Genomic DNA, 26,699 nt, shown 5'->3' with positions numbered 1-26,699 from the left:
CCCTGCTAATGTAATAACGGGGCCATTTCGTGGACAATTGGTTTGCATGATGGCTGTTGTTTCCCTCCTTTTCCCACGGAAGGTCCAGCTGGAGTTTCGGAGGAGCTGGGAGCGCTGGCGGCTCAAGCACTTGCACACCCAGGGGGACAGCAGCATGAGGCCCCTCAAGTGCCCCACCAGCAGCCTGAGCAGCGGGGGCACCGTGGGCAGCAGCGTCTATGCAGCCACCTGCCAGGCCTCCTGCAGCTAAGACCCCCGCACCTGCCCTCCCTGTGGTCTCGCTGCTGGCTGGCTGGCTGGCCATCCCACGTGGGAGAGCCCCTGCCGGGGCTTGGGCGGGGTAGGGACACACGCTCGTATCCATCCCTGCTTTCCCTTCCCAAAGCCATCAGACAGGCAAACGGGCAGTGCCTCCTGGGACCCATGGCCACATTTCCTCTGTGGAGAAACAGCTCTGCTAATTTGATCACCGTGGCAGAAGGAGAGAAAAACCGATTGCTGCTGAACTGAGGAGGATTTCTTCCCATGAAGCCACCAGGCCCCTGGGGTACCCCAAGACAGAGCAGCAAATCAGCCTCCGACTCACACTCAAGGTCAATGGCTTATTAGCGGGATTGCCGTATGCGAGAGAAAAGGCTCGTATAACCCAGCCACACAGAGCTGAGGGAACGCGAGCCAACCCTGCTTGCCTCCGGTTGGGTCACCATCCCCACCACCTCCCCGTGAAGGGATGCTTCTCCCACGTCTGCGTTGCTTGTTCACCTTGCCCGGTCATCTCACCACCCAGCTTCTTGGCGGGGGCTTTGTCTGGGCTTCCAGCGGCAGCTATTTCTAGAAGTGGCTGTGGGTGGTGTTGGGCGTGAAAGCTGAGAAGGTGCCCGACAGGTTCCTTTGCTGGTGCCCACTTCTCCCATGGGTGCCTATCCTGCCTGGGTGCCCGCTACCCTATGCCCAGGGAACAAGGCAGGCCTGCTGCTGAGGAGCCCAGCATTTGGGACGAGCTCTGAATTCTGTTCTAGATATGCTCCAGAACCCTCTGGGGTTCAATGAGGAAACTTCAGGACCACCTGTACCGAGTGGTCCACTGTACCTGTAACTCTCGGGAACCCAGAGGGCTGAGAGCTTTACTTCCGCCTCTCCGGGGAAAGGCTTTTGTGACCAGATTATGTATCCCGTGCAAAATAGCACGGGAGCTTGGCTGTGCCCTCTGACTTTAAGAGACTTCTGGGGTAAACTACCAGTCGGCCGCCGCTACCATGGAGGCAGTCTTCCCCTATCCTTGGTTTCTTCCCCTTGAAAGTCCCCCACTTGGGAGCTTGTATATACTTGATTCATTTTTCTTTGTTGCTGTGAACAGTCTGCATGTGCAAATGTGCGATTCTGATTTCCCCCACCTGATGGAAAAAAGGACGAAACCATTGTGACTGTGGTGGTGTTGGGGGGACTGGGGCATAATGGATTTGACTCAGCCACAGTTTGAGCTCATCAGTGTTTTCCCGGCCTCCGGTTTCATCCCATAAACAATGAGCAGCTGAGAGGCTGCACAGGGGAAACCTCTCAGTCCTGCCCCTGCCATGAGGAGAGGGCAGATAGGGCAGAGACCCAGACAGAAGGGAGACCGCCAGCCCAGAGAGGATGGCAATGGAGTCTGTGGATGCAAAGGAAGTTTCCAGAGTAGGAGAGCTTTTAAGGGAGTCCAGACCTCCTGGGAAGGTACAGGGAGTAGCTTCAAGTGAATTCCTTTATGGGTCCATCTCTCCCTCCTCCTCCTTAAGTGGTGGGGGACCCTCCCCCAAAACCTCGCACCAGACACATTTTTCTGTGCCTCTCAGAGAGGCATGTGATGTACAGGGGAAATAATAATGGGACATAAAACACATCAAGCAGAAAATTTCTTATACTTCAGCTTCAGTGGAGTGTTGTATCTATGTTAATGGGGAAGTTGAACCCCAGGCTAAAGAAGAATTGTGCAGAGTTGCTCCTGGAGACAATGTAGAGAGGTGGGGGATGTGGTAGGGGGGACCTCTGCTTCCCCGGAATAAGGGAGGATTTTCCAACAGGCCCCACTCCTTGGTTTTCTTTTCAGATAGGGGTAAAGGAGGAGATGAACACCCGTGAGTTGATGTGGGATACAATTCTGGTGCAGTGTTTCAGTTTGGGATAAACTGGAAGATTTTGAGAATCACTAATACACTGCATAGCAAAAAAAAGAAAGAACCAGATTGATATAACTTGAGAGAAATAAATTGTTGTGGGGGCAGGAATTGTGGGGAGAAAGTATCTAGTTAGACACCAGGGATGCTCAGATAGTTTGGTTTAAACTGTAGGTAGAGTTCTTTTCCCAGCTGGTACTGATTCCTGACCTCCGAAGGTTCATCATACCCCCATGCTCCAAGCCTTATAACACTAAGAACCATTTCCTTCATAGATACGTATCAGATACTGAAGAAGTATTTTCTTTGCTCCAAGACCCACACTATTAATATTCATTTGATTGGCAGTGTACTCCCACCAAACTATTCTCAAGCTCTCCTGAGCTAAATATAACTCTGAGAGATCTGGGAACACTCCCATGCCACGTACTCCCAAATTCCATTAGCTGTTTACATGCGTGACACTGAAGTGGGAAGCTTTGCACACAACTTCTCTGCCTCTGTCCTGAGGGTACGACTGCTCACCAGCAGGTGTGGACGGTGTGTATGTGTGTGTGTCTGTCCACTGCACAGCCAGCAGGGGCTGGGGACTATTGTGAAGCCATTCTGAGTTCCGCACTCTGGCCAGCTCCACTCGTTAGGGGCTTAAATCGTGTTGACCCCATCTTACCCATGTCGATCTTTAGAACAGCTAAATCACAGAACTGAAACAAACCACTTACACTGCAAAGCTGCCTTTGAGACAACTCTCCAGATTGCCTGAATGATTTTCAGTTGCCTCAAGGCCATCCCCACCGAACCCCTACCAGCTGTGTTTTTAAAGACTCAGAGCAGGGAAAGACCGGCCCTCAATAAGATAAGTGAGGAGGGAGGCTTGCAGAGGTAACTTGGGGGAGGGAGGCTCGGCCTCCAAGTCCAGGGAGGCCTCTGGAAAGGATAGGTAAAAAACAGAAATAGCCATTCAAGATCCTCTTAGTAAAAGCCAGCAATGGGTATCTGGAATTTCTGTTAAAAAGGACTTGCAGCTGCGAAAGGTAGGCAGGTCAGCTAGTGAACGCACCACCTCTTCAGGGACTTCTGCCTAGAGTAGGGGAAGGCTGAGCTTCACCATCTCTACTATAGTCCTTCATCCTTGTCTTAAAATGAAGAAATGAAGCAGAGCACACACACACACACAGAGCAAGGGAGCCATTTTGAGTATTGACTCCAGCACTCTGGTACTGGGTTGGCTGAATGGTTTTCTGATGCGTCTGTGTTTAGTTAACAAGTTGCTCCGCCAGCCACTCAGAGTGAATTAAAAGAACTGGAAAAAGGTCCAGAAGACTAGCAAACTGGGCAGCGTTAGCCTAGCAGAGATGGCACAGCCCATACAAGAGCAAGTAGAGTCTGCTCATATCTACACCCTGAAAGGCTTGGTTGCCTCATCAGCATGGGTCGTGTTTTAGCAGCTCCTGTCTCCATCCAAGGAGAGAATACTCTGGGTGTGTGTATGTGTGTGTGTGTGTGTGTGTGTGTGTCTTGTGCGCAGCAGCATAAAGTTAGGAGATGATGAGTCTGGAATCATCTCACCCACTGTGAAGGTCATGGGACCACACAGGACAGAGCGAAGATGGGCGGGAGCATGAGCCGTAGATGCTTCCTCTCCATGCACAGACAGGGTTCGCATTATTGCTAATGCCTGCGACGTGCTCAGGGAAGATAAAATATATTCCAGAGGTTTATTTTCCCTCCACTGAATTGATTCTAATCTACGGTGCTGACCCTGCTTTTGGCTCCTACAGGGAGCCAAACTCTATAAAAACTCTCAAATAAAATATGTCGGCTTCGTCTGCTAAGACAGCTATGTGAATGACATGCTAAGTATTTCAGTTGAAACCAAATTACTATCAACTCAAAACTTTTTTTCCTTTCTGTTGCTGGAGCAAGGTTTTTTTGGGAAAGAAAATGTGAGAAACTTCTGCAAACAACATCGCCATGCCCGGACAGTATTCTCTGCTGGCTCAAACCAGCTCTTTGGCCATGCCCGGAGGGCTAGAGCAGGAAGTGTTGTTAAGCAGTGTCATTCAAACACTAATGCCACAGTGTGTCTACAGTATCTATAATTACTTCTGCTCTGTCGGTGGCTACCGATTGGCAGGAAGCAGATAAGCATAATTGTTTCCCCATTAACAACCCAGATCTCTTGGACTTTGCCTGCATTTGAATCTCTCAGAGGGGGAGAGTTTTTGCTTCTCCCCTTTGGCCATTTTAGCCGGTTTCTGTGGACCTGATCCAGGGGTGCATTTTCTCTCTGATGCACCCCAGCTCCTCCCCACCCCCCACTACCTCCCTCCCGCTCACCCCTCCCATCCTCACCATGAGCTTCCCCAGGCTCCTCCTCCACCTGACCACGTGAGGAACGCTGTTCTCTCAGCTGTGACCAATTTGGGGGTACAGCTGAGAGTGAGGCGCTGCCAGGGCTGAAATGGTGCACGGTACTCCATGCTCTGGGGGCTGTGAGGAGCATGGCAGCCAGCGGCTTGGAGCCTAACTTACACTGGGGTTTTGCAACCTTTCTGATGGAGCCTGTCAAAACCATCAGTAATTAGTCAACTGCACAATCTAGCATGACTAATTGCCACTGTGTCAGAGCAGTGTGGGAGAAGGAAAACATACACAAATGAAAGTGTTGGGATGTGCTGGGCAAAAACTCCAAGTGAAGTTTGGAACATGTAACAAGTTAGGGTCTTGGCTTCTTTGTAGGGGAGCTGGAGGGACGATGGGGGCAGGTCAGGAAGAAGCAAGATTTCCCGCAGACAGGGCTGGACCTTGCCAAACCGTTCACACTTTACTTCCAACCCTGCAGTTCTAAGCTCCTCCCATAAAACGTAATCATGTCCTCAAGGCAGATCAACCTCAACATCCCACTGGTTTTGGAGGGGGTTCCATGCAGAGCTTTAAACACCAAGAGAGAGGTGAGCCAGGTTCTCAGGAGCTGGATTTCTTTCTTCAGTGCTCTTGGCGGAAGTCTGCTCTTCATGAATGTTTAAACAAGATAATTTTCATGCAATTTCTTAATATATAAATTCATGTACAATACGACCTGCGTCTATAGGTAGCAAACGTGTATAACTCCTTGCACAGATGTGAAATGGATGCAGACTCGTCCCTAATTTGCCTTGTAAACATCAAATAAAGGTCTGTCATTACTGTGTCCCTCTTGCTCTTCCTTTGGGAGAGGTTTTTTGCAATGTCAACCCAGGTGACGGATGGTGCAGTGGGAAAACACAAAAGATGCCGTTTCCAGCCCAAGGGGGGGAAAAAGCCCTTGCTCATTACTGATTTTCATCTTCAGAGCACTTACCAAGTACTAATTTATCCATCGCAGACTTTATACAGGGACTGCACTGCCATTTAATTAGAGAAGTTGGGTGGTCGAGTGGCTTAAACAATGACTGGCGGCCAAATGGACGTGTATTTTAATTCCACTCATTCATTTGATCTCCCCTGTCTAAATGAACTCAGTCCATTAAATCCATTTTTTCAAAAATGTCATAAAAGCACAAGCCTGTGTGCAGAGCAGCCACAGAATCTGAATGGAGCTGCTGTTTAGAGATTCATCTTCAGAAAAAGGAACTTTCCTCCAATTTAAATGGTCTCTCGCTCTCCAGGTTTGTAACTCACTCTCCTAGCAGAGCAGAGGAATTGCAGATTCTCCCACTTCCTCCACCACGGCAGCTGCCCTTGCTTGCAGATCCACGTGCTTATCTGAAGGTTTCCCTAAATGACCTCTTCTCTAGACAAGCGTTGGGGTTTGTCTCTTTCAAACCCAATAATTCTTCCTCCTGAGAGCAAACAACAAATACAGCCAACTCCTGGTATTTGCATCTTGGCTGGTCTGACCAATCTTGCTTTTGACTTCATTCACTCGCCTGTGATATTCTCACCTCTCCCTGTCCTTACTCCACCACTCAGCAGCAGGAATAAGATGGAGCTCAGAGCTTTCTCTCCCTACCCCGATACCCAGGGAAAGACCTGCCCAAACCAAGAATGACCAGCACGTTTGTAGGATGTGGAAACCGGACAGATGCAACCTCAGGAAAAGAGGGTGCACTCTGTCCCAACAGATTGTAACCTCAGGCTGAACAAGGGATAAGGGCAGCTTCCTGCTCTGCTGAAATTCTTGGCTTCTAGACTCACTTGTGTTCACATGTAATATAGAGCCACGTTCCAGAGGCTGATGCCCCACAGATGGGGGACAACTGATCCCCCCCACCCCAACCCCCACCAAATCTCTCACCATCCTTTCAAAAGCCTGTGCCTTAAACAGGAGCAGTTCAGTGCCTTTCAATACCTCCCCCCACTCTCTCCCTCTCCCTCTCTCTCTCTCTCTCTCTCTCTCATACACACACACACACTAAGGAGAATACCGAAAATGGTCTCCCTTACCAGAAATAGTGGGGAGAAAGCCCCAGCAGTGCAAATTGGAAAAAAAAACAATGTAGGCAGAACGTTGTTGAAGATGGAAAAACAGACCCAATATTGGGACAAGGAAGAAGTAGAAACTGAGTGTCTCCAAAGGTGAGGAGGGGTAGATGGGAAAGATGATGAGGCCAGAACCTAAGAAAAGTAAATAAGGAAAAACAATAGACTGTGTAAATGTGGGAAGGAGCGGTAGCAAGACACAAGGAAACTGCAGAGGTGGGAGAAAAAAAGGGAGTTCCCAGTGACAAGCCATAGGGAGCCAAGTTAGGAGACTCATCTGTAGCCAGTGTTATTAACTCCTACTTCCATAAATCTGAGCTCTTTCACTGAAGAGTTCTCTAATCCTAAACTGTGATAGAATATTTTCTTTGGTCCTAAGGCTCATTTTAACGAACATAATGATTTTAGAAAGTGAAAACGATCACAGCCTAGAGTAAATCCAACCATTTTTTTCTTCCCACTGGTACAGCGCGCTAGTGTTAGAATGAATTACTGTGACTCCTCCTCATGTAGACCAATAGACCAGAGGATTTATCTGTGTTGCAACTTTCCAGAATAAAATCAATTGGTGAGGATTATAAATACTGAGCAGTCCCATGCCACGAGATGGACTGCTCTAGTGCTGAAGCAGGCGGGTAACACCTGGAGGAGATTTACAAGCAACTTTTTTTTTTTTTAACTTTCCATATCTCTAGAGTGAAAGAGCAAGGACTTGAAATAATACATAATGTTTACAGAGACTTTTCAGTTCCAATGACCTAAGGTAGAATCAGAAACAGAGCTCAGGACTTGTGCGCATTAACGACACACATTAAATAGCTACAACAAAGCAGCCACGGTTATTGTACCTGTTAGGTCCAATCTTCAACATTCTCTAACCATTTATGTGCATTTCTGTACAAAAGAGACAAGTGTTTTATCACCATATATTCTGCCCTCCAGAAAGCTTCAGAACTTTAAAAATGCCTAGGAAATGAAATTTACAGTTTTACAGAAGCTCAACTGGTATCCACCCATTAGATGGCACTTTACAATGAAACCACCCAGAAGTCCTTTCACTTTTCAAGTCCTGGTATGGGAAGCGGAGACTGGAGAACCAACATACAGGAGACACAGACTAAAGACATCTCACTGTGACGAAGCTAAGCCAACGTCCTTCCAAGAGCATCCTTTGGAAAGGTACAGTAAAAAATCAGATGAAAAGACATGTATACTGGGGCACCTGGCTGGCTCAGTCGGTAGAGCATGCAACTCTTGACTTAAAGGGGTGTGAGTTCAAGCCCCACGTTGGGTGTGGAGCCTACTTAAAAAAATACAATTAAAATTAAAAAAAAAAAAGTTGTGTACACTCATATAAAAGAAATCAGGCTACCTACCATACAAATTACACTGTGTTGGAATATTCTTAGTAATCAAGAGAAACTTTCATAACACCATACGTTACATAAGGTATTTACAAAAACACCTTCTCTCATTAAACGGTAAAGATCACGAAGCCTGCCAACCAAGGCATGATGGGGCCACAAGCCCAGAAAAGATGCCATATCCATGGAGTCTTGGCATCAGCTGCAACCACATTCTCGTACATTCTCCAGGTCCGGAACTCCACCTGCTTCTCAGATACATCCCTTCTTTGCCTCTCAGTTTCCTTCACGGACTTATTCTTGGTCTTCACTCCTCACATAAGAAATGCAACAGTTCATGAGATATTCTGTGTCTACGGTGCAGAGCCTCTGAGGGTATGCCAAGCCACCTGAAACCCAGCAATGCTCCCAAATTGGAGTCATCCCCATAATGACATGTGGGGCTCAGGCAGCCTCTGTTCCAGCAGCCCACATGAACAGACCTTCTTCACCTGCTCTCAGAACGTTGCACTGGTGTAGATTTCTAAAGACTGCAGCAACGAGATCATGCACACCCTGTGTAGACTTTTTGGAATCCAACCGCTCTCTCCTCCTTGGGGCTGGATCCCCCAAAGCTGTCATGTCCTAACATCAATTTCCCATTTGGTCAATCTCTCTGTAAGAAATGTCCTCCCAATTGCCCTACTCACCCTGCATTTGCCTGCCTTTTATGAGGCATGAGGCTTCTTCCTCTGCTTCTGGGAAATGTACAGATGTTAGGAAATTCTCCTCTTTCCATAAAGAGTTCTTTGAAAATCACAGATAGGAGCAGAAGCTGGTCTCACCCGCTAGAAGTGTCAGACTAGTTAAAGACATTACTTTCTCGCCGATGAGGATCTAGAACAAAGCAATTCTTTCATATGACGCTGTGCTGCTTCACCACGTGAGACAAGTAGCACTGCTGAAGTCAGTCTAAATCTCGGGGGAAAGTCATTAGAAGAAGCATGATTAAAACCAATGCTGCATAACAAATCCATTTGTGTCCATAGAGATGGTCCGCTGTAAATCAACGGCTAAATGTATAAAAAATGCTCTGCCTATAAACGCATATGCTTTTCCCTAGGAATCATCAAAATATGACCCATATCATTAGCAAAGCAGTGGGATGAAGTATTCACCATAGGAGAGAGGTAGGAAGGGACATGGACACATAGGGGAGGTGTGTTGTCTGTACGGGGGGGTCAGGGGAGGCCTTTTGGGTGATGCCACATCAGAGAGGCCTGACTGGAGTAAGGGAACAAATCCAGGCTCATCCAGGGGAAGTGAGTTTGAAGCAAAGGGAACAGCTCGTGCAAAGAATGCGAGCGCAGAGGCTGCTTCTGTGTGTTGGAGGAGGGGTCAGCAAACTATGGCTCGCTGCTCAGTTTTATAAACAAAGTTTTATTGGCATTCTCATCTGTTCACATATTGTCTCCCATGGCTGCTTTTGCTCTTTGATGGCAAAGTTGAGTCATTGTGACAAAGATGGTATGTACGCTCAAGAAAACTATTTACTGTCCAGCCCTGTCCAGAGGAAGGCCAAACCTTTTTTTTTTTTGCTAACCCCCTGTGTCTAATGAACATGAAGGAAGTGAGTATAACTGGGAGAGGCAGGTAGGGGCCAGATCACTTAGGGCCTGGTAGGATAAAAACAATAAACCACCAACCAACCACCACACTAAAGATGTGTCTCCCAGGGATAGGAGTTCAGACATCTCTTTGCCAGCTCACTCCAGCGTGCCTGTCTGAACTCTGCCTCCTTGCTGGTCTGTAGATTCTCAGCTGTTTTTCCCCGGTGGTGGCGACATGCACATCTGGCAGTCTCCCATGGACACACCCCCACTAGGCCCAGGCGAGCCAGCAGGTATAAAACACAGGGTCACCTTGCAGACACCTTAATAAAATGGCAAAATGAACATTCATGAATCACAGTAATTTCCTAATATTTTAAATGCGTCACGGGGCACAATGAGAACCACTGCTACGGAGTACGTTTTCTAGCATTTTTTTTTTCATTTGAGCAAAACTCCAGACACAAAACGTATTCAAAGACCTTGCTACTCAAAGTATGGTCTGAAGACCCATAGCATCAGCAGCCCCTTGGAACTTATTTAAAATGCAGAATCTTAGGCCTTGCTCCAGACCTATAGAATCAGAATCTTCATTTTAACAAGATTCCCAGGAGATCTGAATGGTCACTAGGGTTTGAGACCACTATCATGATTGGTCTCTAATTATTCTTTTTTTTTTAAAGATTTTATTTTATTTTATTTTTACAGAGAGAGAGATCTGTTACAAGTATGCAGAGAGGCAGGCAGAGACGGGAGGGGGAAGCAGGCACCCTGCTGAGCAGAGAGCCTGATGTGGGACTTGATCCTACAACCCTGAGATCATGACCCAAAGGTAGACGCTTAGCTCACTGAGTCACCCAGGCACCCCTCTAATTACTCTTTTCTAAGTGTCTGAGATATGGTTTTAAATTTCAAAGAGGTTAGCTTATTTATACTATTCATACTAGTAAACACTGGCTACAAATTAATGGTTAATAATAATTAAGGATTGGCTAAATAAATAATGATACATTTATCTATACAGAAATATTAGCGGCTGGCAAAGTCAATATTGTAGAAGGACATGGGAATTTTTTACAGCTTATCATGAAGTGAAAAAAATATCAATTATAGGCAGGACTGAGACTAAAACAAATATATACATGATAATTAAAGAACAAAATGTGGCTCTTATTAATCTAAACAATATAGTAATGATATAACTAATAAAATCAAAGAAAAATGGGTGATAGGTGTACAGCAGTGTTGTTATGCTGATTCCCTCATCTTTCATAGCCATAGGTAGCAATCTGTGATTTAAGGCTAATAAATAAGTAATAAGTTATAATTATATTTAAAAATGGGAAGTCGATTAACCAATCAGTCAACAGGATTGAGTATTGAGGAAATGGAGAGAAGTAGGGAGAAGGTGGAAATACTAACTTTTTATACTTGTTTTTTACATGATATGAACAAATACTGGCTAAAAATCCAAAGGATTAAGTAATAAAAGTGTAAAAAAAAAACTTTGGAACAGAAATCTAAGTTTTCTAAATCATCAAAAGAAACACACACACAAAGGGGAAAGGGGAAAACAAAACAAGGAACAGAGACTAAGTGGTAAAATGACCAATATAAACAGAAAGCGTAACGTGTGATGAGATAAACAAGACTCAATAAATAAAAATGAGCTAAACTCACCTATTAAAAGAAAAATAGTCCCCTAATGTATTACAGAGTAAAATTCAACTATTCCCTACATACAAGCAACACACCTGACCAAAAGGGCTCAGGCTGAAAACCACAGTGTACAGAGGCGTGCTTGACAAATTCAAACAAAAAGCAAACAGGGGTCCCAATCTTAACATCAGATAAGGATGAATTCAGGCAAAAATTAATGAAGAACACAAATATGGCTTTTTATAATGATGAAAGCGGGACAATCTGTAATGAAAAATAGGTTTTTATATATTCCCAAACCTGAAAAATACTAAAAAAATACTATCACCTCATGAAAATGATTGATTAAAAATGGCAAGAGTCTATCAGCACATTACAAGAACAGTACATTAAAATCAAGAGTCATTTATTCCAGGAATAAAAGGATGGTTTAATGTGCGTAAATATATAAACTGATCACATTAATTGGTCAAAGAGAAAAATCACATAATCTCCGCTACACTGAAAGAGATTTTGTGAAATGCAACATCCATTCTGAATTTAAGAAGGAAAAAGCCTTTTAATAACATAAATACAGATGATAATTAGCCATCCACTTACCACAGAGCCAGCAGCACGCTTAGTGGGAAAATACTAAAATATGCTCATTAAGGTCAAGAACAATACAAAGACATCACTGACTATCATTCTGATTCAACATTTTTCTAGATGTTCTAGCTGCTGTTATCAGGTAAAGAGAAAAAACAAGGGCATAAAAGCTGGAAAAAGAGGAGTTAAATTTTATTTTACTGGAAAAGAAAAAAATCTATGTGGAAAATCCAGGAGAATCAAGTGAAACACCACTATAATTAGTAAAAAAAAAATTCAATAAAGGACAAGAGCTATAACAAAATTAACATGCTGAAATCAACAGTTTCCATATATATATATATATATATATATATATATATATATATATATGGAACAACCAGTTGAAAGAAGTAATATAAGTCCTCAGAATACATCACTTTTTCCCAAGCACCCTAGTCTCCCTCTTGTCACCTTTTTCCTAGGTGGTTTCCTGTGACTGAAAGGCTATCTCTTTGCCCCCGCCTCTTTTTCTGGGGAGTACAAGATGCTCCTTCAAACTCAATACAATGTCACCTTTAGGTGACTTTGGCCCTTCCCAACCCCTGAGTGTTCTGATCCCCTTCTCTATGCTCTGGCCCACATTTAGCCATCACACCGTCATAGCGCTTACCCCAGTAACTATCTGATTATTGGCTGCCTCTCCCATGTGACTGTGAGCACCTTGAGAAAAGGGACCTTGTCTACGTTCTCTGTGTGCTCAGAGCCCAGCACCAGGTCTGGCAAAGATTAGTTGCTCCATCAACCTGCACAGTAGATACTCTGTTAGGTTTCTGAATCTATTCACAAGAAATGGCCCAAACCTGAAGACAGGACAGACCAACAGATCAATGGATAAAGATGGGCAGATAGATATGGAGAGATATGATATAGTCATAGAAGTTTAAAAAGCAAGTGCTGGTTCATAGATTATTATGTCTCATTTGGTCACATTTACAGATTATAATTCTTTCATTGATGAATGAATTTAGTAAAAAAATTTATTCAGTAAAATGCTGTTAAATTGATGAATGCACAAATGTATCTGTTTTGGAAATAAATGATTACAGATTTTACTTGGTTCTTTTTCTAAAATATTTGTAATTTTTATTGTGTTGACTTGTAGGATATTTCAATTTAGTTTTTAATTATCATTAATATTATTGGTTTCCCCAAATTTAAACCTTCCACTTTAACATAAAAAATAGAATGTATAAATATACTTCATAATTCAATAATTTTGCCATACTGTCAATATCTGTTAAGAAAAATCTTTTTTTTTTAAAGATTTTATTTGTTTATTTGACAGAGAGAGATCACAAGTAGACAGAGAGGCAGGCAGAGAGAGAGAGAGAGAGAAGCAGGCTCCCTGCTGAGCAGAGAGACTGATGCGGGACTCGATCCCAGGACCCTGAGATCATGACCTGAGCTGAAGGCAGCGGCTTAACCCACTGAGCCACCCAGGCGCCCTGTTAAGAAAAATCTTAAAAGCTAGCTGAATAAAAACATATGCGAACATTTTCACACACGGGAATCAAAAAGATCCATAAATGAATGGATGAATGGATGGGATGGGTGGGTGGATGGACAGATGGACAAATGAAGGCAACGGAGAATCCACTTGCCACATGACAGTCCAGGTGATCTCTTAAAAATGAAAGTTGGGGGGCGCCTGGGTGGCTCAGTGGGTTAAGCCGCTGCCTTCGGCTCAGGTCATGATTTCAGGGTCCTGGGATCAAGTCCCGCATCGGGCTCTCTGCTCAGCAGGGAGCCTGCTTCCCTCTCTCTCTCTCTCTGCCTGCCTCTCTGTCTACTTGTGATCTCTGTCAAATAAATAAATAAAATCTTTAAAAAAAAAAAAAAAAGAAAGTTGGATCATGTCATTCTCTTACATAAAAATGTTAGGTGCATGTAAATAAAGCCCAAAACCTAAGAGAAAAAAGAAAGCAAAGGGCAGGATGGCGTGCATAGTGTGCTATCATTTGTGGGCTGGACAGAGTACAGCAGGACGTGGGGGAGGGAGATTCTAGTCCCGCATATCTTCTGTGTCTCTTGAACTCTGACATGTATGCATGGGAGAACAAAAATAAAAATATTCTTTTCTATAGTTCCAATATGTTTTAAAATGAGCACGTACTTCTTTTTGTAATAATTGTTTACAAAGAAAGCTTCAAAAATAACACATCTTTAATTATCTTACAGTCTTTGGAGCTAGTTCCTCAGTAGTTTAAAGCCAGGCAGGGGGTTCTTTTTCTCTGTGTGTTCCAGGCGAACAGTTTGAAAAATGGCAAACCTTGTTACCCCTTTTTAAAATACATACCCATCTTTCTTTGATTGAATCTAATACACGCTGTTTCCTCCCTATTTTAACATTTGTGATTTTTTAAAAAAATATTTTATTTGACAGAGAGAGAGACAGAGAAAGGGAACACAAGCAGGGGGAGAGGCAGAGGGAGAGGGAGAAGCAGGCTCCCCGCAGGGCTCGATCCCAGGACGCTGGGATCATGGCCTGAGCGGAAGGCAGACGCTTAATGACTGAGCCACCCAGGCGCCCCAACATTTGTGATTTATGTAGTGGCTCTTGATCTTTGGTGAAATGGAGCTTGCCCAAAGGAGGCTGTTAAAATGCAGATTCTCAGGGCGCTACTGCCATACATTCTCAGGCAGTGGGGTCTAGGCGGGGCCCTGGAATCTGCATTTGAGCATCATTACAAGAGTTTCTAAAGCAGTTGGTCCACAGTCCATACTTTTCAAAATATTCATCTACGGCTTGTTAAGGAAACAGTATTTTCGTTTGAAAGTGACAATCCTATGTAGTCTACAATTTAGATTTGAACGTGATCTCTCCTTCTCATGACTCCTCCCCTAACAAACACACACTTAGACCTTTAGACCTTTATAAACATCTGTATTATGTTATATGCCTTATAATGTGGTTCTCTGTGTCCTTTGTCTTCTCTCTCAGCTTTCTGAGAGATCCAGATCTTTATCTGGCTTTATCAATGTTCCAATGTTGCAAAATAAAAAAGCATGTGACAAAAGCCAGAGCATAGAGTTCAGATTTTACTTTCTTTGGCTTGGGGGTCAAGTTTCTCTGCCAGCTTGTACGTTTCTAGTATCCCCCTTTCCCCAACCCCACCCCCCTACAAAGCTCTGGTATAAACAAGCACAGTGCTAACCCCAAGTGCCATGCTGCCTCCTAAGTCTAGAGACGGGCTGTTGTTTTATTTTAAAATATCGGTATAAATCACTTCTGGTAGCTTTCTGTGCCTTTCCCAGGACCTCTGATGAGCCCTTTCCTCTGTGAATCTTGAAGTGAAAAGAACTCTTAAAAAGGCAGCACAAGTGGTTCAGATAAACATCCCAGTGGGTTTTCCACATTACATAAATTATCAAGTGTTGGGAAGGGACCAGGATGTATAGCAGCAGCTCTATGCTACCCCCTGGTGGCAAGACGCTCCATGGCATCCCAGCCCCACCAGGTATCCTGGCTCTCAGACCAACGGGCCAAGCTCACTTACTGGTTCCCCAGTAGCGTCAAGCCTAAATACAAATTATTTGCTGGTAGACAGCTAACAGTGTGGCCGGCAGGAAACAAAACATACAGTCAGAATTTTACTTTTTTCTGCCCAGCTGAAGATCATCGTTCTGCCAATTGTATAACTTCCTTTTTAAAAAAATTTTAGCACAAAGCTTAAGAGCCTAATCTTAATGACGAGATCAGTCAAAAGGCAAATGTGGAAGACCTCTTACACTCAAAGTACATCCCTAATAGCATAAGATATATATACGTAAACCATCACCGGTGAAACTCTAGAGCTTTCGAGAAAAGTCACTCACTGCACCCACCAACTGGGACATTGACCCCTGCCCTGCCCTGGAACCTCACAGCAGGTTGGGGCTAACTTGAAATTGATTGTCCGAGAGGTACAACGTGGATAATTTAGCCTGAAGGACAGGGAGGATTGAGAGAGAATAGAGTAACAGTCCACTGGTTGGAAGGATGCTCTGTGTCCCCTGAGATTAGATAAGAAATAATGTGGGTGGCTTAAGTTCTTTCAGTAAAGAATTTCCTAAAAAGTGCCTACATCTTGTACCTGGATTCTTCTTAAAGGGTCACTAGGGAAACAAAAAGAAACTGTCAGGAATAAAGTGCCCAAGGTGAGGGGGATGCATTTGGTGGCATTTTGGGGTTCCTTCCAGCCCTACAAGTAGAGGTTCATTTCGAAGTCTCTGTGAATAGACAAGACAGGATAATGTGAATAAAAGCAAAAACCAATTTTCTTGTAAGATTCGGACAGAAATGACCTCACCCGTGCACAGAACAATCATAGGGACAGAATGCATGTCTGGGATTTCAAGTTCCCTGGTGACAGAGGCAGCCTTTAATGGAAGCTGCTTGCTGAGCTAATGGTGGGGCCCTGAGCGGAAATTCTGAGATCAATAGGCCTTTCTAAATTCAGGAAATCAAGACTGCACCTAAAGCTTAATGGTCTGATAAGAACAGCAAATACATACACTGTCCCTTCCTCTCTTCTCTGCCATGCATTTAATTGGTTCACACCCCACTTTTCCTAGAAGTTAATGCTGTCATTACATACAACCTTTGGCAAGAGGTGAGGAAAGAGAGGTGACAGCTTATGCACAGAAAATCCCAGGAAAGACGGGTTTATGGCAATCAAGCTGTACCTCATTATAAATAGCTACATTTTCAAAGAATGCTAGTGTGATCCTCTCCTAAGTTGAGTCTCTGCTTTGCTTAAGCGAAGTCTCTAGTTTGCTGAGATTGCTAATTGGATCAAATGTTCCCCATTCAGAGTTACAGGCACTTTGTTTTAGGTAAAAATTTGAATCACACTTTTTAAAATGAAAATTCTTCCTGAGAACAAGGCTTACTGAATTGGGCATTGGAGTGTGTCTTTGAGCAGCGATATTTCCTCCTTGTATTTGACTTTCATGAAATGTAAAAGCCCAAATAAAATATCAGAGAAATGAAGAAAGCCTGAAGAAAATAAGTCAGGAAACAATACCATATATCTTTAAATATGATAAAAAACTTGTCTGTTTCATAAAGATTCATGTGTTTCCCACACTTAGATAGAAGTCAAGAAAGAAAAGACTTCTTCCTGAGCTAAAGGAAACGTGTGCTTAAGAGATGACTCCGAGGGACAGCTAAACTCCCAGTCAGCATAGGGAGAGATGATCAGCAGATGAGAAGAATGTTCAACAAAGACTGAAACACATAGGTTAGTTAGCCACAAAGTGTGATTCACGAGAATATCCCCTCTATACTCTTCCTACTACTGAAACTTATCTCACTCTATTATTTTTTAAATTATTATTTAGTTTAACTAATCTGTATGCCCAACATGGGCCCTGAATTCATAACCCCAAGACCAAGAGTCATAAGCCCTTCCAACTGAGCCAGCAAGGCGCCCCACCTGACTTTGTTATTGATATTGCTTGCTTTACTTTGTCCAGCACCCCACTCCCAGCTGGACCATATGCTCACAGCAATGAGTATATGTCTGCTTTTTTCATTATCCTATCTCAAGCACCTACCAGAGTGCTGGCACTCAGTGAATACAAGTTAAATTTAAATTGAGCTACGGTTTTGCTATAATAAGCAAATCAGGCAAGAATGAAACAAGAATTTAGCAACAAGCACCCATTGTTTAGTAATATCTCAAAAATACTAAAGTTACTGTCATAATATAAGAATGACTGAATTCTGAAGTTGCAAACCTATTAAGGAATCATTAATTTCTTAAAATCTTAAGAAAAAACTATGGCTTTAAAACAAGACTCTTCTTACTTATCAGTGCCAACCATGAAAAAGATATTTGATGGTTTGCTTTGCCCAATTTTAATGAATCCAAACTCTAACTTTGTACTGGAAAAGGAAGGATGACTGAATCATGTCTGGTTATCACTTTTTACATAATTTCTCACCTGAGGCCACAGGCAACAGGACTGCTTACTCTACAGCTCTCGGAATATAAGAAACACACGGATCAGCCAATTAAGTCTGGAGTTCCACTTCCACAGCTCTTATTTGAACACACTCAAGAATTTCTTTCTTGCTGAATTTACCACGAATAACCACTTACCAAATCGACCAATACTGACTTTGTGAAATGCCCCCCCACACCTGTCACTTAGGACTCTGTCTTCTCATATCTTCCATCATTGAATGCGAGCAGAATAACTGAGGAGAGTGGAAGATGGTGATGGGCAATGGGGATCTGTTTCTGAAAAGCAGGTGTTTTAAAGATATTTTATTTTTCAATACCATTAACGACGAAGAAAAGCAAGATTTAAAGCAGTTAGGAAAAAACAAAAACCACAAAACAATGAAAAAACGAACATCATCATCAACAACAAAAAAAAACCCCAAAAATAAAAACCGAAACTTACAACTTAAACTTTTGGGGTGGAGGGGGAGTGCTATAAATATGAAAAGACTTTTAAAGAGAACACTTATTTAATACACAGTCCTGATGTACCTCCCCATTCTTTCAAACCATCTCCTTTCTCCTCAGTGCCTTTCTAATGCTCTGAAAACCACCTTTCTCAAGTAATGAGACAAACATTTCTTTCCTGAGTACGTAAGTTTTATAAATTGCATCAGATCCACAGTGAGTGTCTTTCAGAGGGTTTCACCAAAACCAAAGAAAAGTTCAGAGATAAAATTGCAGTAAAAGATCTGGGAAAAAATGTAGAACTTCACAGTCACAGAACTAACCTGCAAGCTGTCCTTAGTCTTGGGCACCTGAAATCAAACCCACAAGCCCACGTCCAAGGGCGAGGAGGACCACGTGGGAGGCCAGCCGCACAACAAGAGAGTTGGATCTATCTCCCCTCCAGGGGTCTGAACTGTAACTCGCGTTCAAACTGCTCTGCAGTCAGGGTGCCCTGGATGGCTTCGCAGCCTGGGTTGAATACAGAGTAGGCACTCTTCTCTCCCTCTCTCTTCTCTTCAGGGCCTCGTGTCCCGACATACATCCAGTAGAACAAGGACAGGACAAAATAGGCCAGGCCAAATTCCAGTTCCACAAACAGTCCCAGCAGGACCAACCAGAGAAGAACCTTCAGGAAGGTGACATTGGTCAGAAAAAACTGGTCCCGGGGTGCTGGCAGAGGAATGGCTGTATTCTGTGGTGGCTGTGATGTGCTGGTCCCAGGCCAAGCCGCTTCCTAGGACACACAAACAAAAGAAAGAATAAAGGGTAACGGGGCTCAGAGGATCAAAACCAATCTGGAGAGACAGCTCTCACTGCTCTGGAAAGGCTTCTGGCTCATTGATTTCTATTTTCTGGCCATGCTCTCTAAAACAATCATCTCCAAGGAGCTCCTGTGCCCTGCTCGGACTGAATCAAAACTGATCTGCACTTAGTGAGATGTGACCTGATAAAAACCTGACGGCATTCAGATGGATTCCCATTTGTGGGAGTCACTTCCTCAGATTAGTCTGCTGCTAACAAGAGCTCATCTGAGCCCCGTACAGAAATTCCCCATAATTGATCATGCAACAACTACACCTAATGCTTCACACACAGAATCAATATGTTTATTGATTTGATTAGATGAGCTACAGTCTTGTGAGTGACATGATTCTAAAATGAGGACTATATCAGAAACAGGAAACAAAAATCCCTTCCACTTATTAAAAACAAATCATCAGGGGCACCTGGGTGGCTCAGGTTAAGCATTTGCCTTCAGCTCAGGTTAAGCATTTGCCTTTAGCTCAGAAAATTCCACCAAATTCCAGAGTCCTGGGATCAAGTCCCACATCCGGCTCCTTACTTGGAGGAGAGCCTGCTTCTCCTTCTGCCTGCCGCTCCCCCTGCTTGTGCTCTTTCTTTCTCTGACAAATATACAAAATCTTTAAAAAAAATTAAAAATAAAACAAATCATTAGGATAGCCACAACCTTTCCATCCTGGGACCATCCTACTCACTGTCAGGTCCAGGCAGTGTGTCTCCTAACTGGACTCCCTGCCTCCTATCTCTTCCCTCTCCAAATCATCCTATGTAAAGCTGCTAAGTGAATTTCCTACAACACCCACCAACCTCCTGTTCACAAACTTTCAACAAATTTTACTGCCTACAAGTTAAAATTTAAACTCCATGGGCTGGAATCCAAGCAACGCCTTCCATTTATTTAATACATAGAAATGCCAGTACACAGGCCCCCGTGTTGGGTGCTAATGGGAGAAACAGGTATTTAGATAGCTTTAGGGAGGCCTGATCTCTAGACCAGCATTTTTCCAAACTTTTTTGGGTACGGCCCATAATAAGAAGTACATTTTGTACTGGGACCCAGCGTATAAACATATTAAAAAAATAGAAAAAGTTTCACAAACCAACAAATATTCGTCACCACTTATGAAATTCTCATTTTCTATTCCATTTTTAAAAATTCATCTTTAGCAGAGGACTAGATCCTCTAAATTGATTTCACCATCCACCAATGGGTCGCAATTTGTAGTCTGAAAAACAATGGTTTAAAAAATTCCCTGTACAACACAATCCACAATCCATTGCTCTATCAATGAACCTCTACTCCAGTTCAACAGATCTTACTACCCAGAGACACTGCCCACCTGTAGCCTAGGACAGGCATGACTGGTGAACTGTGTATGCTTGACCTCCTTGGCCATCAAGGAGGGGTGCCTCCTCTGTCTCCCAGAGCACTGAGTGCCTGTCTTTCTCACTGAGCACCAAACTGTTTGTAGGTTAAGTGTTTTTTTCTTTTAATACAGGTCACATGTGTCCCTAGATTGCTAGCAGGAGGCCAATGGACTACCATTTACTATCCTTTGATGTCTCCAGAGCCAAACACAGCAACCCACACATAGGTTCTCAATGCAGAGCATAACTTTTAGTTCATTTCTTCAATTATATCCCCCATTCTCGCTATGATCATTTAAAAAGGGACCACAAAACATTATTCGGTCTCGATAAAAAATATAGGTCATCTGATTTACGTTGTCTCAGAAGTTCTATTTTGTTAGAACCTCTTCTAGTGTCAACGTTGTAATGATTACCTTTTCAATTAGATTGGAAAACCCCCTAACATGCTATCAGCAACACACCCCCTCCACACACACACACATTTGTTAAGTAAATGTGCGCCCCTTGCAGTTAAGTAAATGTGTGTCATTTCAAAAAATGCTCCTTTCAGATTTGACCGTATGCACAATAGGGAAATCACCGAAAGGCTCAGCAGGGAACTAATATAATCTGATTTATATTTAAGCCAGATAGAGAATGGGCTACCAGAGTAGAAGCAGGGAAACTATGAGAAGCTCACGCAGGAGGCCCAGTAAGAGAAGACTGGGCATAACGGGGGTGATGACATACCACCAATCAGAGAGAAATGATGGACTGAGGGATACGGAATACATTTTGAATGTGTACAACTTGAAATTCACTGTAGACTGAGTTTATTATTGAGGGAGTATAAAAAGAATAATGCTCATGGCCATCATTTATTGAGTGCCTTCAAGATGTCTGATCTCCGGGACGCCTGGGTGGCTCAGTTGGTTAAGCAGCTGCCTTCGGCTCAGGTCATGATCCCAGCGTCCTGGGATCGAGTCCCACATCGGGCTCCTTGCTTGGCAGGGAGCCTGCTTCTCCCTCTGCCTCTGCCTGCCACTCTGCCTGTGCTCACTCTCGCTTCTCTCTCTATGACAAATAAATAAATAAAATCTTTAAAAAAAAAAAAAAAAAGATGTCTGATCTCCTGTCATCCAGGAGACAGGCACTACTGATCCCAATTTACTGATATGGAAATGCTGAGATGTGAAGTAACTCCCCTAATGTCACACAGTGAGAGATAGGCAGGGATGAGACTGATGTAGGATCCTAGGATGGTCTCTCTCCACAGCCCTTTGTACTTAATTAGGGGCCTTTATGGGGGATGGTAAGGGGAAGGGTTAGAGATCTAGAAGGGAGATGGGGGGGGGGTGGCAAACCAACTGCCAAAGGGAAAAAACAAAAGGAAAGATACAGAAATTCCTTTACCTTATTTGGCATTTGTTTTAGTACTAGTGTGGCTTCTGCTATGAAAGCTGCAGATGGAAGTGTCTGTGGTCGTCACAGCACACAGAGGCATAGCTTCTGTGTAGAAGATAGTACTTCCAGAAAGTACTTCCAGTTCTCAAATATCAAACTGCTTCTCACCTCAGGGCCTTTGCACCTGTGGCTCTTTTTGAGCGGCATGCCCCCTTCCCGTTACATCACCTGGCTGGCTCCCTCTTCTCCTATAAACCTCAGCAAACATGTTACCACATGTGCCCTTGGCCTTGTCCTAGGTTTCTCCAAGAGTAGCTCCTAATTATAAAATGCCCACCTCCTCCTGCCCTGCCTCATTGACAGGTGCACCTGTCACCCCCAATTCATTAGCACAGTAACCTGTTTTTTCTGCTTTCCTGGCATTCATTATTCTGTTCTTCTGTTTAGTGTGTGTTGCCCCAAATGCAAGTGCAAGTTCTTTGAGAACAGGGCTTTGTCTGCCCTTATCACCCTGTTTCCCCAGATTCGGGACAGAAACTAGAACAGAGTGGGCACGTGATAGAATTTTTCTGAATAAATGAATGATGGTGAGAGAAAGGAAGAAATTAAAAGATGATTCCTGGGTTGGAGGGAGCTGTGCTTAGTTAGCCAGGTGACTCCAAAGAAGGAGGGCATTGGAGCGGTGGGTCAACCTGAGCCAAGGGTAGGAGTGAGGAGTCACAGGATGTGTGGGCACCTTGGGAGCTAGATGGTACACGGAGGGTGCTGCGGGATATGCCTGGGGAAGGAGACAGGGTTTTTTTTACAGGACTGAAAAAGTCACAAGCATTCCAGTCTTCATTTGGAAGAAGCTTGTCACAAAAAGTATTTTATCTTGGGGACTGTTTTCCTCAAGCTAAATTGGAGAGTGGGGTAAGGAGGATATGGATGCTTCCTTATCAATGACAACCGAGAAGCAATTACAAACAGAAGGCTAAAGAAATGTCTGACAAGCCACCATGTGTCAGTGAAATTATTAAGAGAGATGGATTGTAAATTGGGAGGAAAAGAAACAATTTAATGAGAATTTTCACACCAGAGCAAAGCCAGGAATGATAACGGAGTCAATAAAAATGAGCTTAAGACAGAGTGCCTTATGAAAAACGGAGTAATTAATAAAAACCAACTGTGGGTCTAGCATTTCCTGTCATCGTTTTGTCAGGACATCAGTTTTGGGGCTTTAAATGATGGAAACTTTCTCCAAATTCAGCTTTTCTAGTCCAATTCAATGATCTCATACTCCTTTGGAAATGAGACATACAGGCAAACACTCATTGTGTGGGTTAGACTTTTTTTTTTAAACTGCAGAGAGGAAAGAGCGTAAGGAAAGTAGATTCTAAAATCTCAAGCAATTGTGCTCAGTGAGTTCTAATCAACAATAAAGTTATCCTGAGACAAACCGCATGCAAGGAAATGGATTGTTTAAACCCTGCTGCACTCGCTTTCTGTAAGCCTAATGGACCCCTGCGTGTCATGGAGAATAATATCTAATCAAAACTGAGTTCTCTTTGGTTTAAAAAATTGCCTAAACCAGATGTTGTGCAGTATAGTAATAAATGAACGAAGATAAATAATTTTAAGAGGAGTAAAGCACACTTCTCCAATACATTTTCATTTTTAAAAGGAATTTTTGGCTCTTATTACACTTTTGAGATACAAAGGCTTTTTCACAGATTGCCTCAAGGCACCCTTGATGTTGTGTCCTGTATTTCAACGTAAATAATCCAGTCTCACACCTGCAAGGCACCTTGCCACTCTACCTGAGTGAAAACTAAATGAAAATACAAGATGGGAATCAAGATCATCTGCAAAATAAGAGAATTAAAGGGTGAAAAGTCTGCAATACTGATCTAATAGTCTAAACAATGTTTTCTCCTGAACATTCACTACTGAACTTGAGTAAGTTTCCCTAATTCAGTAGCGATGCCCCAGCATCAGCCACCTCTGGCAGTGAGAGCGACCACACCTGCAAGTCTTGTAGTCAAATGCCATTTCTAAAGCATAGTCTTTTTGGGCTACAGGCTGCATATGGCCCAGATGCGGAATCAAAGGAAGCCTTAATTACCGCCGCTTTTTAGCAGTATCCAATTAGACCTTTGACCCGCCATTAGCGGAGGGCTGCGGCTGAAAGCGGTTGTGGGGAGGTTTCTGGAAGGCACGGGGCATCACAATAACTCAAGAGCAGAGGTGTTTTCTTCCAGGGCCCTAGACTCTCGCTTCCCGACTGGCATCGGGAGCTGCGTGGGTGGCAAGCTGGAAAGAAAATGTCAAAACCACGGATGAGTGCTGACAAGAGTGACCGGAGACGCCCAGCCCAAGCCGGGAGCAGGCGGGAGGCGCAAGCACGCCAGCTCCGCCACCGAAGGTGGAAACCAGAGGAGGGGGCGGGGCCCGCTCCTCGTCGGGGGCGTGGCCTTTAGGTTACCACGCGGTGGGCGGGGAGTGGGCGGGGCCTCGGCCGCAGTTTCCTGGGAGGCCACGACAGCGTCCCTGAAGCCAGGTTCCCGGGGCGAGGCCTCCTCTCACCTGAACGAGGCTGGGCTGGACCTGGATACTCGCAGGCCTCGGTTTCCACACCAGGAACCGTTTTAGCCAGCCTGGGGCTGCCTTTGGAGTTGCAGCTGCTTCCGCCTTCTCTCCTGAGGTTTGTGCACTTGCGCTCGAAGTGCTAGGTTCGGCCGCCAGCCCGGCCCGTTTCCTGGCCGCCCGGAACTCTGCTAACCGCTGTTCCATGGCGCGCGCCTCGCTCCCCGCCCGCCGGGAGCGCGCATCCGCCGGCCGGGCCCCAGCCCTCCGCTGTACCTGGTGCCCGGCCGCACTGCGCCTGCGTAGCGACAGCTCTGTGCCGCGCCTGCGTGCTGGCGGCCTGGCCGCCGAGCGCGGGGTTTGTGACGTTCTTTGAGCGGAATGTGCCGTTTGTGTCCGTTCTAAGTGCTCGTGGTGTCATACTCTCAGGCGAAATGGTTAAGCATTGAAGCATAGGAGCATCTGGCTGGCCCAGTCGGAAGAACGCAGGACTCTTGATCTCGGGCTAGTGGGTTTGAGCCCCTGTTAGGGGTAGAGATTACATGAATAAATAAAAACTTTAAAAAAAAATCTAAAACATAAAGACTTATATTGTTCCCCTCTCGCTTGGGGGCTTTTCCGAGGAAAGTTCTTCAGAGGTCCATCTCCCTTTAGGGATCCCCTCCCCACCAGATGGTGCATGCCTTTAGCTGTTAGGCACTACTATTGCACGCCAGCTTCAGAAGGTCCCAGGGCATTGAGGAAGCCCCATCATCTCTGGGAGGTTCTGGATCAATAGAAACAGGACAGTCTCCCCTTTCCTTTTAAACGAGTCTGCGACCTTCGCACTCGGAGGGTGACTGTCAGGGCTCACTCAGCAGCAGGCCGTGCAGACCCTCTATCATTGCTTTTGCCACAATGCAAACTACCCCTTCGCTGTGTCTAGATGGCTCAGAAACTAAAAATAAAACGAAAACGTTTATTGGGGTGCAACTTAAAATACACACATCTTAAGTGTACCGCTCAATGGGTTTATAACGATGACTACACTTATATAAGTACTACCTAGAAAAAGAACGTTTCTGGTGCCCTGAGGGCTCCCTTGTGCTCTCTCCTAATCCTTACTCACCCAAAAGGTCACAATTCACGTGTCTGTTAGATTATTTTTTGTTGTTGTTCTTGTTAGGTAGATAGATTTTTAAAGCTCTAAGCATCTAGCTAAGTGCCACTCACATAATTGAGACTCAAATATCTGTTGCATCTTGCTGAGTTGGAGTCAAGGAACTAGATAGAGTAGAATGGAGTCTTGCATTCATTTAACAGATATTTATCAACACACTTCTGTGTCAAGAATTGTATCTGACATTAGAGATGCTAGAGTGACTAGAACGAACCCATTTTATCTGTGCTTAGATTCTGAATAGACAGACAAATGTGTGAACTACATATTTATATTTAATGTACTGTCAGGTACTGATTAGTGCTGTGAAGAAAAATAAAGTAAGGGTTAGGATGGTGGGACTATTCAGAGCTAAGGGAAGACTTCTCTGAGGAGTTGCCATTTCCCCAAAGACCTAAATGAAATGAGTGAGCCATGCAGGTATCTGGAAAAGAATGTTTCAGTTGTAAGAAACAGTAAGTGCAAAGGTCCTGAGACCTTAAGTCTATGTTTAACTTGCTCCTAGAACATTAGGGAGGCCACCATAACCAGAGCAGAGGGAGGGAGAGAATTGAAGAAAATAAAGGTTCACAGATATCCAGATGTAAGGCCTTATAGGTCATGGTGAAGACTTTATATATTGCAGTCTGAGTGATGAAAAGTGCTTGGAAGATTTTTGAATAGAAGACAACAAGATACGACATATTTTTAAAGGATCACACTGGCTGCTTCAGCTGGGGCCCTGGAAAAGTGCAAGAGTAGAAGGAGGAAAACCAGTTAGGGGTGCAGTAGGACAAGAGAGGCTGACTGTTGGCCTAGAGTAGTCGTGATGGGGGTGGTGAGATTCCCAATATATTTTGAAGATTAGAGCCACGTGATATGTGGATGGATTAGATATGGAATGTGCAAAAAAGGAATAGAGCATGATAGATTTCTGCCATCCTCTCTCCCCCCTCAAACACACCTGGAGTAACCAAGTGAAAGGTGCTGGGGCCTTCTACTGAAATGAGGGAAGACTAGGAAGAGAGGACTATGGAATGAACATGGAGAGTTTTGTTTAGGATATGCCAAGAGTCTGAGAAGCCTGTTGGATATCCGGTGTAGCCAATTGGATGGTGAAAATGAATTCAGGGAGAAGGCCT

General features: G+C 44.2%; 2 protein-coding genes across 5 annotated transcripts in view; one reads left to right on the top strand and one right to left on the bottom strand.

Moving 5' to 3' along the window:
* Positions 1-1,144, top strand: part of GLP1R (glucagon like peptide 1 receptor) — a 32,692-nt gene extending 31,548 nt beyond the window's left edge. The window contains exon 13 of the mRNA XM_047734633.1: positions 83-1,144. Within this exon, the coding sequence (XP_047590589.1) occupies positions 83-250 (168 nt within the window). The 3' untranslated portion in view covers positions 251-1,144. The remainder of the gene's footprint in view (positions 1-82) is intronic.
* An 8,245-nt stretch (positions 1,145-9,389) lies between these two features.
* Positions 9,390-24,756, bottom strand: SAYSD1 (SAYSVFN motif domain containing 1). 4 transcript variants are annotated; one of them, XR_007128241.1, is made up of 3 exons: positions 24,420-24,753; positions 18,581-19,032; positions 9,390-9,893 (listed from the first exon to the last, which is right to left on the bottom strand). XR_007128241.1 is itself a non-coding variant. In XM_047734635.1 (2 exons), exons 1-2 carry the CDS (start codon positions 24,624-24,626, stop codon positions 18,688-18,690), a joined length of 519 nt encoding a protein of 172 aa, XP_047590591.1. In that variant the 5' UTR covers positions 24,627-24,756; the 3' UTR covers positions 18,099-18,687. The 4 variants fall into 4 exon arrangements, 2 of the variants coding, with proteins under 2 accessions (XP_047590591.1, XP_047590590.1); XR_007128242.1 differs by lacking the exon at positions 9,390-9,893 and adding an exon at positions 15,513-18,086; XM_047734635.1 differs by lacking the exon at positions 9,390-9,893 and having other exon boundaries at positions 18,099-19,032; positions 24,453-24,756.
* Positions 24,757-26,699: the final 1,943 nt, after the last annotated feature.

The sequence above is a fragment of the Lutra lutra genome, chromosome 6, assembly GCF_902655055.1.
Source record: "Lutra lutra chromosome 6, mLutLut1.2, whole genome shotgun sequence".
Taxonomy (NCBI): Eukaryota; Metazoa; Chordata; class Mammalia; order Carnivora; family Mustelidae; genus Lutra; species Lutra lutra.
The sequence above is the reverse complement of the archived record's forward strand: the minus strand, read 5'-3'. Positions and strand labels throughout refer to the sequence as shown.